At 36.0% G+C, this 12,319-nt stretch overlaps 1 protein-coding gene across 1 annotated transcript; it reads left to right on the top strand.

Moving 5' to 3' along the window:
* The first annotated feature begins 4,430 nt into the window (after positions 1 to 4,430).
* mipb (major intrinsic protein of lens fiber b) lies at positions 4,431 to 6,199 on the top strand. Its single transcript, XM_055189483.2, has 4 exons — positions 4,431 to 4,793; positions 4,901 to 5,065; positions 5,159 to 5,239; positions 5,317 to 6,199. Exons 1-4 carry the CDS (start codon positions 4,431 to 4,433, stop codon positions 5,500 to 5,502), a joined length of 795 nt encoding a protein of 264 aa, XP_055045458.2. The 3' UTR covers positions 5,503 to 6,199.
* The last annotated feature ends 6,120 nt before the right edge of the window (positions 6,200 to 12,319 follow it).

Here is a 12,319-nt window from a genome sequence, read left to right as displayed (position 1 = left end):
ACACTATGTAGTTTTTATTACCTTTAAATAATGTCTCTAAAATTATTTCAGTGATAGAACAACTTTTACCTGGACAAATTGTACTGTTGCTGCAACCTGAGCAGCCTCCTAGCTGCTACAAGCACACTCTGAAAGTGGCGGTGGAGGGTAGGAAACACAGCCCCGCCCCTCCCCCTGCCTGCAGAAGAGTGTCTGATACCAGGCACTGTTGCGCTTTTAAACCACATGGGGGAGCTGTAAGTCATTTTTTACATGGAAACTACATAGTGTTGCTTTAATTGTTTACTTTCAGTCATTCTTTACAAATAATCCGTCTAAATATCAAATTTTTCTAATGTTTGTATATATTCTGTAAAAATGTTTTTTGAATGCTGTATTTGTATATAACCTCCAGCTTACACATGAGTAGTTATAAGTGCCAAATGTATATTTATATGACTTTAGTTTGCTATATTGGTTTTATTCAACCAGTTCTATCCACATAATTTAACAATGAATTTCATACTGCACATCCAACTTATCTAATTTAACTAGTTCAAAGTGTTTAAATGCTTGTGAAGTGTAACGGTACGCAAGCATGTCTGAGGAAAATGTTAGTCTGATAGTACCACTGTCTCTTACATTTATAAAACATGTTATTGTTCTCTTTTACTTATGTAACAAAGAAAGAAATCAGTAACTTTGTTAAACTTCTTGCTCTCAGATGGAGAACGTTCTTTCTTGCACTTAAATAATATCAGACTCAAAGCTTTTTGATTTCCTCCAGTAAAGCAATGCAGCAAAATACACTAATAAAATTTTCTATTAAATGCTACGGTATGTTAACTGTTCTTACAATTACATTGAGCCCCACCATATGATTTCATATTACATCTGACTTTAACCATAGAGGACCAAATCCTTATTATATGGGTTTTCTGCTACAGGTGTATTTTTTAAAATATTACAATGTAATTTAATCGTGGCACAAAATCTGGCACAAACACAAAATCTATTTATTTTAAGAAACATAATGTCTTATTTGTGAATAGTAGTGCTACAGATTTGATAAATGCATGACCACATACTCCATAAACAATACATGAGCTACAAAACACACATGAACATAAACAATGAAGAATTTCCACGCCAGCATTTAGTTTTGTGTGTGTGTGTGTGTGTGTGTGTGTGTGTGTGTGTGTGTGTGTGTGTGTGTGTGTGTGTAAAACAGATGACATCAGCAATCCGAATTTACCGTCAGCTTCCCTAACAGAGGGATTTTTCCAGGCTTTATCAGACTGTGAGGCCTCCGGCTATCTCACACAATACAAACCTCTACATAATCACTTCTGCCCTAAACAAACCATAGTCACACAGAAAAACGCTTACTATAACGTTCCATTAAACAATGTATTAATTACAGATTATTCAGACTCATTCTAGAAGTTAATGAAGCATTACCGTTAAGATTTCAAACAAGTTTCAATCATGTTATGAGTGTTGAGTTGAATTAATCGGTTTTACAGAGGTTACATTGTTTTATAGCAGTTTTACATGAAAGACAAAGAAAAGAAATTTGAAAATGATTAAGTATAAAAAATATAGTATTATTTCTCACAAACAGTTTAAGTAAGGCATAATGTACAGGCAGCAGGTTTTTATGGCAGAAATAAGCCCCGACAGTTTGATCAGGACCCGACCGAAGCCTTCTTTTTCAAGGGCGTACGATGCAAAGTTCGTCAAAACATATATTTAGCCCATCATGTGTGGCTCGTCATATCAAAATATGTGTTTGGCACGTCATGTGAACCCGTGTGCATCACGGGTCATTTTAAAATACATGCCTGTTGCAGACGCTTCCAAGGGGTTTATGATAAAAGCAACACTCATGTTAGCCAGATCAGAGTTTAGTGTTAAGTTAGTGTCTTGCGAGTATTTTGTGAGCTTAAGTGTCTCTGTTATCATAAACCCTTTAAACGATTGTGCAGCAGGCACTTATTTTGACTGAAATCATTTTCTGTGATGATAAGCAATGGGAAAGGATCTTGAAATTTAAGAAAAAATGTCTTTAAAAAATGCCTAATTATAGTCATTGACATGTACAAGCGCACCTATCAATTTAAATCCTTTATGAACAGCAAGAATGGCTTTTATTTCCAAAAACTGGCAGCAATTGAACAAGCCCATACGGCAAAAAATAGATTCCTCTGGCCAAAAATATATTTTTAATATATGCTATATACATTTTGTTAAAAAGTAATGTTCAATTGATTTATTTTTGAATTTGGAAATTTAGTTTTAACCTTCATATGTTAAAGGAACAGTATGTAAGAAATTTATATCAATTAATCACAAAATGGCCCTGATATGTTACATTAAGAAATCATTTCATTTCAAATACTTGTTTCACTGATAACAGTTGTCTGGCCAGGATATTGTCATTTAAAAAGTGGAGTTGCAGCCCTCAACTGATGTTTATGTTGTCATTTTGTGTATTGGCCACCAGTTGTGTGATTGCAGTACCAGTTTTAGCCACAAGTTTTGTGATTGCAATACCAGTTTTGGCCACAATCCTACATACTGTTCCTTTAACATATATTTCAAAATGTATTTCAAGGGCAAGCAATACATTTGTAATTTTACAGTTCATATGGCAAAAATGGATTCTTTGCAAAAATATATTTTAAATATATGCTACACTGTAAAAAATTTGCTGTAATTTTGCAGCTGGTTGCCAGTAACTTACTGTAGAAGATAAAATCTAAAAATGTTTCATGTTTATTTAACTTTGAACAAACTGTTGTCAGTAAATAACATAAATGTAAAATCTACAGTAAGTTACTGGCAGCTAGTTGCCAGTAATACTGTAATTTCTACAGAAATGTTTTACAGTGTAAATACAAGTAAAGTTTATTTTTTAAGTTAAAATATATTTAATTCTAACCCTAATTAAAACTGTTGTGTTTACAGGTTTCCATGTTTTTCTTCCAATGCAACGTGAATATATAGGGCTATATTTTTAATGCCTTAAAATATATTTATTTAAAAAATATACAAAATGGCCAACAAAATATATCCGTGAAAAATATATTTTTGTCTATTTTTTTGTATATTTAAAAATACATATTTTTTGTCGTATGGTAGCAAAAGTGTGTACGCCTGACCCGACAGTTTTTATAAATATGACCATTGCTGTGAATTTTTGCGTATACACACTCTATGATCAAATATGTACGCACGAGTTTATAAATAAGGTTATATTTCACACAGGATACTTTAAAGGGACATTTCACAAGACTTTCTTAAGATGTCAAATAAATCTTTGGTGTCCCCAGAGTACGTATGTGAAGTATGTATAGATCATTTATTATAACATGTAAAAATTGCCACTTTTTAGCAAAAAAGTTTTGGGTGTCCTTTAAAATGCAAATGAGCTGATCTCTGCACTAAAAGGCATTGTTGTGGTTGGATAATGCAGATTAAGGGGCGGTATTATACTTCTGACATCACAAGGGAAGCCAAATTTCAATTTCCTATTTTTTCACATGCTTGCGGAGAATGGTTTACCAAAACTAACTGGGTTGTTATTTTTTTACATTTTCTAGGTTGATAGAAGCACTGGGGACCCAATTATAACACTTAAACATGGAAAAAGTCAGATTGTCATGACATGTCCCCTTTAAAATTTAAATGGCAGGAGGAAAAGTTGCCTACTTTAATTTTGTATGACCCTACAGGGCAAACAACAAGTTGAAAGTCATCAGCTGTGTACCTACCAACATGTATCAAAATATTTTGTTTTGTGTTCAACAGAATACAATCTCTTTAAATAAGACTTCATTTTTTGATTGATGAGCATTTAATAAGTCTTTGCTGTTTTGTGTGCCCATATAATCAGCTAAAATCTTGAAGTTTAAGATGTTTGGCATCAATCTTTACTCTATGCCTGTGAGTGTATGTGGTTGAAATCTGATGGTCCCATAGCCTCTGCCTTTAGGGGGGATTATGTCGTCACATTGAGCCCAAATCCATTATAAATGCCACCTACAGCCCCTTTGTGGTCAGTCAGACCAGCTCTACATGCTGTGGGCAGGATATTTTCTCTAACCTCTGTAGTCCTGTAGATTTTAGCATTGTTGTTCAGGTCTCTCTGACTAAACCTTCCATGTTTTCTATGCGTGCACACACATGACTCGTGTTTAGCAGTTTAGCAGATTTGTGCATGGCTGCATGTGTGTGTGTTTACATGCAGGTTCCTTCACGGCCTTAGCATTCACGGCAAGATCTACAACTGGATTTTTTTTTTAATTTTTTTTTAGCCTTGACTTTTTTGTGGCATACTTTGCTTTATAGTTAAAATAAAAAACAAACTTAAGCGAAGCTCACTTTTGTCCCAAAAATAGCCACTCCTCCAATTTGAACTATCTTACAGTAGTTGCATTTCCTAAATAATGATGTGGGAGTTTCGCTCTATGATGTTTTGGCGGGCCGTGTTTGCCGAGTTTTTTGGCACCATGTTTTTCGTCTTCTTCGGGATGGGAGCGGCGCTACGCTGGACTTCCGGGCCGTACCAGGTCTTCCACACCGCCCTCTGCTTTGGCTTTGCAGCTGCCACATTGATCCAATCCATCGGTCACATCAGCGGAGGACACATCAACCCGGCCGTCACCTTCGCCTACTTGGTCGGCTCTCAGATGTCTTTCTTCCGTGCGGTCTTCTACATCTGCGCTCAGTGTCTGGGGGCCCTGGCAGGTGCCGCGGCCCTTTATGGAGTCACACCTAACAGCATCAGAGGAACATTCGCACCTAATACAGTAAGTAAGAGTTGCCACCAGATTAAAAATACTATTATTCAAGGGGTTAAATCATGCAAATTAGAAATGATTACATCTGTACTTTATGAATGTTTTACTTCCTACAGTTGCAACCAGGCATGAGTTTGGGCATGGCGACCACAGTGGAGGTGTTTCTCACCATGCAGCTGGTGATCTGCGTTTTTGCCGTCACAGATGAGAGAAGAAATGGACGTCTGGGATCGGCTGCTCTATCTATTGGCTTTTCTATCACCATGGGCCACCTGATGGGGGTGAGAGAGATCATAGAAACACTTCAGCATGTTTATCAAAAGTATTTGTATAATGCACGCCTTATTTTATGATGTTGCTTGTCTTTAAACCAGATGTATTACACTGGAGCCGGTATGAACCCAGCTCGGTCTTTTGCTCCGGCTGTTCTCATGAGGAACTTCAATAACCATTGGGTATGAAACAAATCACCCTATATATTAATAATTAATAATAATAATAATAATAATGTTAATATGACCTTTCATGACAGGTGTACTGGGTGGGTCCCATGATCGGTGGTGCAATGGGTGCCATTTTTTATGATTTCATTCTGTTCCCCCGTATGAGGGGTTTCTCTGAGCGGATAGCCGCACTTAAAGGCAGCCGAGCACCAGAGGCCGAAAACCAGCGGGAGAACCGTGGGGAGCCCATTGAGCTGACGACTCAATCCCTATGAACCCGTTAAAACCTGTAAATCGAAATCTGGCTCTACCTCACTGGACCACAACCAACACTTTATAACATAATATAAGACACAGCATTGAACATGGGGTGGGTGTGACACAGATATCGACTAAGCTGCAGATATTTTTCGTGCTGAGGCAATGGTCCCGGTGTCAAAAGCAGCTGGATGTGGGTGGGGTTTGGGTTGTGGGAGGGGTTTAGAAACATTGATTTAGGTATAGGATTTTCACTTTTCATCTGATTACAATTTTCAGTTTGTTTTCTACAAGATGTGGACCAGGGCTTCAAATGTTTTTCACAAGTTTTCAGAGATTTATTTATTAGTGTGTGTGAGTTTGTGGTTATGTATGTACTGTATGTATAGCTTGTGCGTGATGATTGTAGGCTATGTGTGAGCTTGTTTTTGTCGACTAAGCATTTGTTTGAGGGGTTTTATCATTACAGTTCACCTGTGTTTGTAAAATGCTTATTGTTCTTATTTTTACAAGAATATAAGAAACACTGTATGTTTGCAATGCTATTCAATTTTCAACCCATGGCCTTTTAAACACAACCAGTATTTTGCAATAACTATACTTCTGTTAAGTTTACAGTGTCTGTGATGCCTCTTGTTTGAGGATAACATTCATTATTGAGCAAAACAGACAATGAATCATATATGAATGCAAATAAATACACTGAAAATAATGTATCACGTGCACATACAGTATGATCATTGCATTATAAACTACAGAGAAAAGTATCAGAGACCTAGAGTTAGTGTTTTTTAATGGTGAAGTTTAATAAGACATAAGGGTTCCCACACCTTAGTTAACTTCAAATTCAAGGACCTTTCAAGGAGTTTTTAGGTCCAGTACACTCAAATTCAAGGACTAAATGTTGGGACACATTTCAAGTGAGAGCAAGGTTACATTGTGTTACCTTTTAAGATACATTGATACATTGTGTTCTCTTTCGAGGGAACTTGTGCTGCGTCACTGCGGTGACACTGTGGGGATGCCTCCAGTGGTAAGTGCGTCTGAATGTGTATATCATTCAACCAATGGTGAGGCTTAACGACAAAAACAGGGTGATGTGAGAACCAGGAAGCATATCGCTATCTTAAATATTGCCAAAGACGGCGTTACAGGGACGCAAAGTATGGCAAGGGAGACAGAGCGTCTCGTTCCCTTTTATGTGTCAAACACAACTATGCAAAAAAGCATTTTGGTATGAATCAACATTCGCATACAGAAGATATAAACATTTAAAGCGAACAGTTTAGCACGTGTGCTTAAAAATAATTTTTATGATTTTATCCTACACTACACAGAGAATAAAATTTATTTTTTTTCCAGGAAACTTTCATCACTTTCAATGACCTGTATCTATGTATATGTTTTCAAAAACTTCCCAGGGCCTGGATTTTTTTCCTCACATTCACAAACTTTCAAGGATTTCAAGGACTCGTGGGAAGACTGCATAACGTCTAGGTACAGGCATCATCATACTGATCTCTCCAAACGAGAAAACAAGACGTCAGTGTCTGGCGCTATGACAACTCTACACGGCAGATGGCGCTAGTTCTTAATTTTCACATTTCCGCTAATGACAAGAGCGAAAGAGAGAGAGAAATAGATCCTTGAACTGAAATATTTTACGGTGACATACAATGTTTTCAATTTTATTTTCATAGGACCACATAAGACAAGAAACTCAAGACAGGCCTACATATGTTTTTTGTTTAAAACTTTTGCCGTTAAAATTACCTCAAGTGTATGAGAAGTCCTGTATTAGCTTTTAGTCGTGGTGTTTAGTTTGTTCAGTTTAGAGAAGCCTAGTGCAAGTACTGGGATTTTTAATCCTTATTTATCATTATTGTAATTCTAGCATCCACATAGTTAAGTCTCTTCTAATGGTTTCCATTAAAATACCAATAGGAACCATTAGCTTTTACCATTAAAACCACTCCACTGTAATGTGTTTTAGGCCATATTCCATTAAAACCAATAAAATTCCCAATAAAACCAACATAATTTCTGTGATGATTTTTAGCAGGGATGCATTTAAAATTATTATATGCTTGCATAAAACTGTAGTTACAGCATCTACCAGCAGGGGTCGACCTCATACCGGTTTTTAAATAATACTGAACATACTGACAGCATTTGCATACTGCAGTCAGGGTCATATCTGTAAACATAATGTTTTCCAGCTTGATATACAGATGAAAACATCTCACAAAGTGTCTAAGCTTCATCTGGTGGAGAATTATTGTGCTCACAGGTGCTCATTTGGATTGAGGTCTGGGGCCTCATGCATTAACTTACCATAGTTTCCAGAGGGATTGTTTGCCTGCTCACAAAAAATTGAATCCTCACCATTCCCTTCATTTGCATATATTTGTATGCATCTATTAACTGCTGGAATCAGTCCATATCTTCCATTGAAACATGTATGGATGTTAAACTGCATTTGATCTTATTCATAAAATGACATTTCAGGGGTTCATTTTCATTGCATTTGAATGTTATGAACGTTTGTTTTGTTTTATAAAGATTAAAGATTGACTTGGAATCCAAGTACCATGACTTTTTCAACTTTTGAAATAGCTTATCTTTTAAGCATTAGGCACGGTGCTGTATTGCTCAAATTTGGTCTCAGTCTTGTGACCGGTCTATTATTCTTGTCCTACCCTGCAGAAAAAAAAACAATAAAACCATTACAGAAAATTCTAATGGTTTCCATTAAAATACCAATAGGAACCATTAGCTTTTACCATTAAAACCACTACACTGAAGTGTGTTTTGGGCCATATTCCATTAGAACCAATAAAATTCCCAATAAAACCAATAGAATTTCTGTGATGGTGTCTTGGTTTTTTAGCAGGGTTGTCTGAACCGCATTTATTCTTGGTCTTAGACTAAAAGGACTCTGGATTTTATTTCAAGACCACAAACACAGGGATGTAATTTCATTGATGGTGTGTTGTCTTATTTATGTTAACATCATTAATGTGATAATGCGCTTTAAATGCAATGAACAGTTTGGCAATGAAAATAGTTCCAAACAAATACTCAGTCCAGTTTACAATTAAAAGTACTAGGCATTTTACATTAGTCTGAGACTAGGACAGCAAGAAATACTGAAAATATCAAACTTTTGCAAACTTTCATATCAATAACTACATCACTTGAATACTTCGAAAAGTTATGTGAAAGTCAAAGTTGAAACGGATACCACAAATACTGGTGAGACAGAGAGTGATACTCAACATGTATGATGGTTATATAATTTTCATGTTTTAAATATAGAAAAAACTTAAAGGGGACATATCATCTGACTTTTTCCATGTTTAAGTGCTATAATTTGGTATCCAGTGCTTGTATATCAATCTTGAAAATGTGAATAAGATCAACCCAGTAACTTAGTTTGGTAAACCAGTCTCTGCAAGCATGTGAAAAAAGGTCATTGAAATTTGTCTCCCCTTGTGATGTCAGAAGGGGATAATACTGCCCCTTAATCTGCACTATCCAACCACGACACTGCCATTTAGTGTAGAGATCAGCTCATTTGCATTTAAAGGACACACCCACAAACGCCACATTTCTGCTCACATCTAGGAAGTGGCAATTTTAAAGGGACACTCCACTTTTTAAAAAAATATGCTAATTTTCCAGCTCCTCTAGAGTTAAACATTTGATTTTTACCGTTTTGGAATCCATTCAGCCGATCTCCGGATCTGGCGGTACCACTTTAAGCTTTTGAATCTGATTAGACCATTAGCATCGTGCTAAAAAATAACCAAAGAGTTTTGATATTTTTCCTATGTAAAACTTGACTCTTCTGTAGTTACATCGTGTACTAAGACCGACAGAAAATTAAAAGTTGTGATATTCTAGGCAGATATGCAGGGGCGGAGCGAGGGGGTGGCTTCTGGGGCTCAAGACCCTAATGTTTTGTTAAAAGCCCCAAATCTTTTCAGATCTGTAAAATGAATTCATCCAGTACGCTAGGTGGCGGCATTCAGGTTTAAACTCTCCGGTCCCCCACTCCAGGGAAAACGAATGAGAGATTGAAGTTGAAGGCAAATTTATATGCAGAATCTCCCCACAGTAAACGCATTTGTGTCTTTATTATTACAGTGCCTTCGTTATTACCGTTAAAGTGTATATTAATAGTTATGTGATGTAAATACTGTTAAATAGCGTCAACTTATATATTATCTGCATGGCTAACGGCTACTGTTAGCGCTCTGATCTAGTCTGCCTGTTCTGCTGCACACTGTCATTGGTAACGTTATATTTAAAGTACATTTAATCACAGTGAATTAAAATTTAAAAAAAAAGACATCAGAAGTAAGAAGGTGAGAAACTATATACTTTACTTAGGCAGCTTATGTTTCATATGCATTTCACTGAAATTGGCAATGATTTCACCTCAGAAATACATTGATAGACTGTTATAAAATGTGAATCCCTAATCTCTTACATTAAAAATATGCCTATGATGTGTGATAATTGTCAGTGTAAAGAGGTAGAGGAGAGTGGAAAGAGAGAGAGAGAGAGAGAGAGAGAGAGAGAGAGAGAGAGAGCAGGTGAGAAATTGTTCTGCTAGTGAAGTCAAAATTGTTATTCTTTCTTATGTAGCTTCAGTTACTGGATTAGCCTACAGCAAACATATTTTGCCTATTTTTGGATAAGAGAAGATAAAGTGTGAATGTCAAAATTTGTTATGTTACAGTTTCAGAATGATAATACAGAGAACACTTAAAAAATAGTTTATAAAGCTGCCGTAATAGAGAACAAATATCAGCAGGGGACCATGCTTTGAAAACCCTAGATTTGGGTTAAGCCCCCAATGTCTACAATGTCTGGCTCCGCCCCTGCAGATATGGCTAGGAACTATACTCTCATTCTGGCGTAATAATCAAGGACTTTGCTGATGTAACATGGCTGCAGCAGGCGTAGTGATATTACGCACTGCCCGAAAATAGTCCCCTGCTATTGAAAGTTACTAAGGGGACTATTTTTGGCTGCTGCGGAATATCAGCGGAATGGATTCCAAAACGGTAAAAGTAAAATGTTTAACTCTAGGAGAGCTGGAAAATGAGCATATTTTCAAAAAACGTGGAGTGTCCCTTTAAACACGTTATAATACATTTTATAAAATGGCCCGTTCTGGTCTCTTTATTCTGATTGGTTTGAAACGCGTTCTTAGCCGTGATAAAATACCCCGGTAACCCCACGGTTCAGACCGCATTACATAAGTATCACTGCGCCACTGTTGGTGCGTACTGATTTATGAAAATAAACACCACAGTCTTTAATCGTATTTTATATTTTTCTACAATTGCAAAATTAATGGTGATATCCAGATAAATGTCAATAAATATTATTGAGTCATCTAATCAATAAAGAGAAAACATTCTCTGAGGAGTTTCTACCTCAAATTCATACGTCCACTATTATCCACTAGATGGCGATATTACCCAACTTAAACACTGATGCATTCACTCAACACTGAAAACACCGTGTAGTACTGTTCATGGCTCTGAATCTGATCTCTTACTAAAGTTCTTCACAAAAATGGAATTATCTCACTTTTAGCTGAAAATTTGAGAGGTGATGATAAGACAACAAATGAAGGTAGGATGAAACTTTTTTTTAAAGCGGAGCGTATGTTCTTTCATTTAATATTTTATGTTTATTTAAAGAAGATAATTTTTCTGTAAGGCATTAAACTAAAACTGGGTGGCAACTTAAAAAAAAAAAACGCTGACGGGGAAAGAGTTAAAGTTAAGCATGCTTCCACGCATATTTGATCATCACTTCAACAGTTGCACGATATAAATGTTCATGTATAAATTAGATGAATGTTGATTTATGAAAATAAACACCACAGTCTTAAATCATATTTTCATTGTGTCTTTGCTGCGTCTGTGTTGTTTGTGAACTACGCTCTGTTTCAGCCACACTTGATTCTGAGGAACTACTTTGTTTTTGGCGGAAGAGTAATATTTGTACTTATATAATTACAACTTATTTGTGTTTCATTTTGTGAAACCCTGCTATGCATATGAAGTAACCGTTTTATAAACGCAATAAACCCCGCGAAGCAGTGGGGTTACAGTGCATTTTATAACAGCTAAGGGGTGCCTAACAATGCCCCTTACATGTTATAAAATGCACTGGTAACCCACTGCTTATTGGGGCTTATTGCTTTAATCTATATGGTATTTTGAGCCAAAACTTCACATCTGTACTTTGGGGACACCAAAGATATATTTGACGTTTTAAAAAAGTCTTGTGAAATGTCCCCTTTAAAGCATTTTTTTAAATATTGCATTATATTTTCTTCAGTATCATTGAAGCCCGAGACCCAGTCTTTAAATATTAAATTAGGATTAAATAAGATGATAACTTAATTATTAATAATAGAATTAGAATACAATTAGCTGGAATCAACATAAATCCACTTGATTATTTATTGTGTAAAAATTATTTTTGGTCATTTTTACAAAAGATGTGGTATTATTTCCATCACAAGCAAAAATGTGTATTTAAAAAAAAAAAACGTGGACAAACTGGATACTTTAGATAGAAATAATTTATCCACTGACAAAAAATGTATCCACCACAAAGATTTTGTGGACAATACTAAAAAATGAAATGAAATTTGTGGCCTGGCCCTGTAATGAAACGTGTGGTGGATGCAGATGTGTCTGTGAGTGTTTTCTTTTTTCAGGTACACACATAAAATATGTACAAAGAGAAACTCCTCATATTAAGATGCATTTCAAATCTGTTACGTGCTTTTGATTCTTATGA

This window comes from Misgurnus anguillicaudatus, chromosome 13 (assembly GCF_027580225.2).
Source record: "Misgurnus anguillicaudatus chromosome 13, ASM2758022v2, whole genome shotgun sequence".
In the NCBI taxonomy this organism is placed as follows: domain Eukaryota; kingdom Metazoa; phylum Chordata; class Actinopteri; order Cypriniformes; family Cobitidae; genus Misgurnus; species Misgurnus anguillicaudatus.
The sequence above is the reverse complement of the archived record's forward strand: the minus strand, read 5'-3'. Positions and strand labels throughout refer to the sequence as shown.

Excerpts from the sequence above, each read along its gene's own strand:
- mipb (XM_055189483.2), top strand. The coding sequence starts at position 4,431 with ATGATGTGGGAGTTTCGCTCTATGATGTTTTGGCGGGCCGTGTTTGCC. Across the intron at positions 5,066-5,158 it reads CCATGGGCCACCTGATGGGG|ATGTATTACACTGGAGCCGG; the intron begins GTGAGAGAGATC and ends TCTTTAAACCAG. Across the intron at positions 5,240-5,316 it reads GGAACTTCAATAACCATTGG|GTGTACTGGGTGGGTCCCAT; the intron begins GTATGAAACAAA and ends CTTTCATGACAG.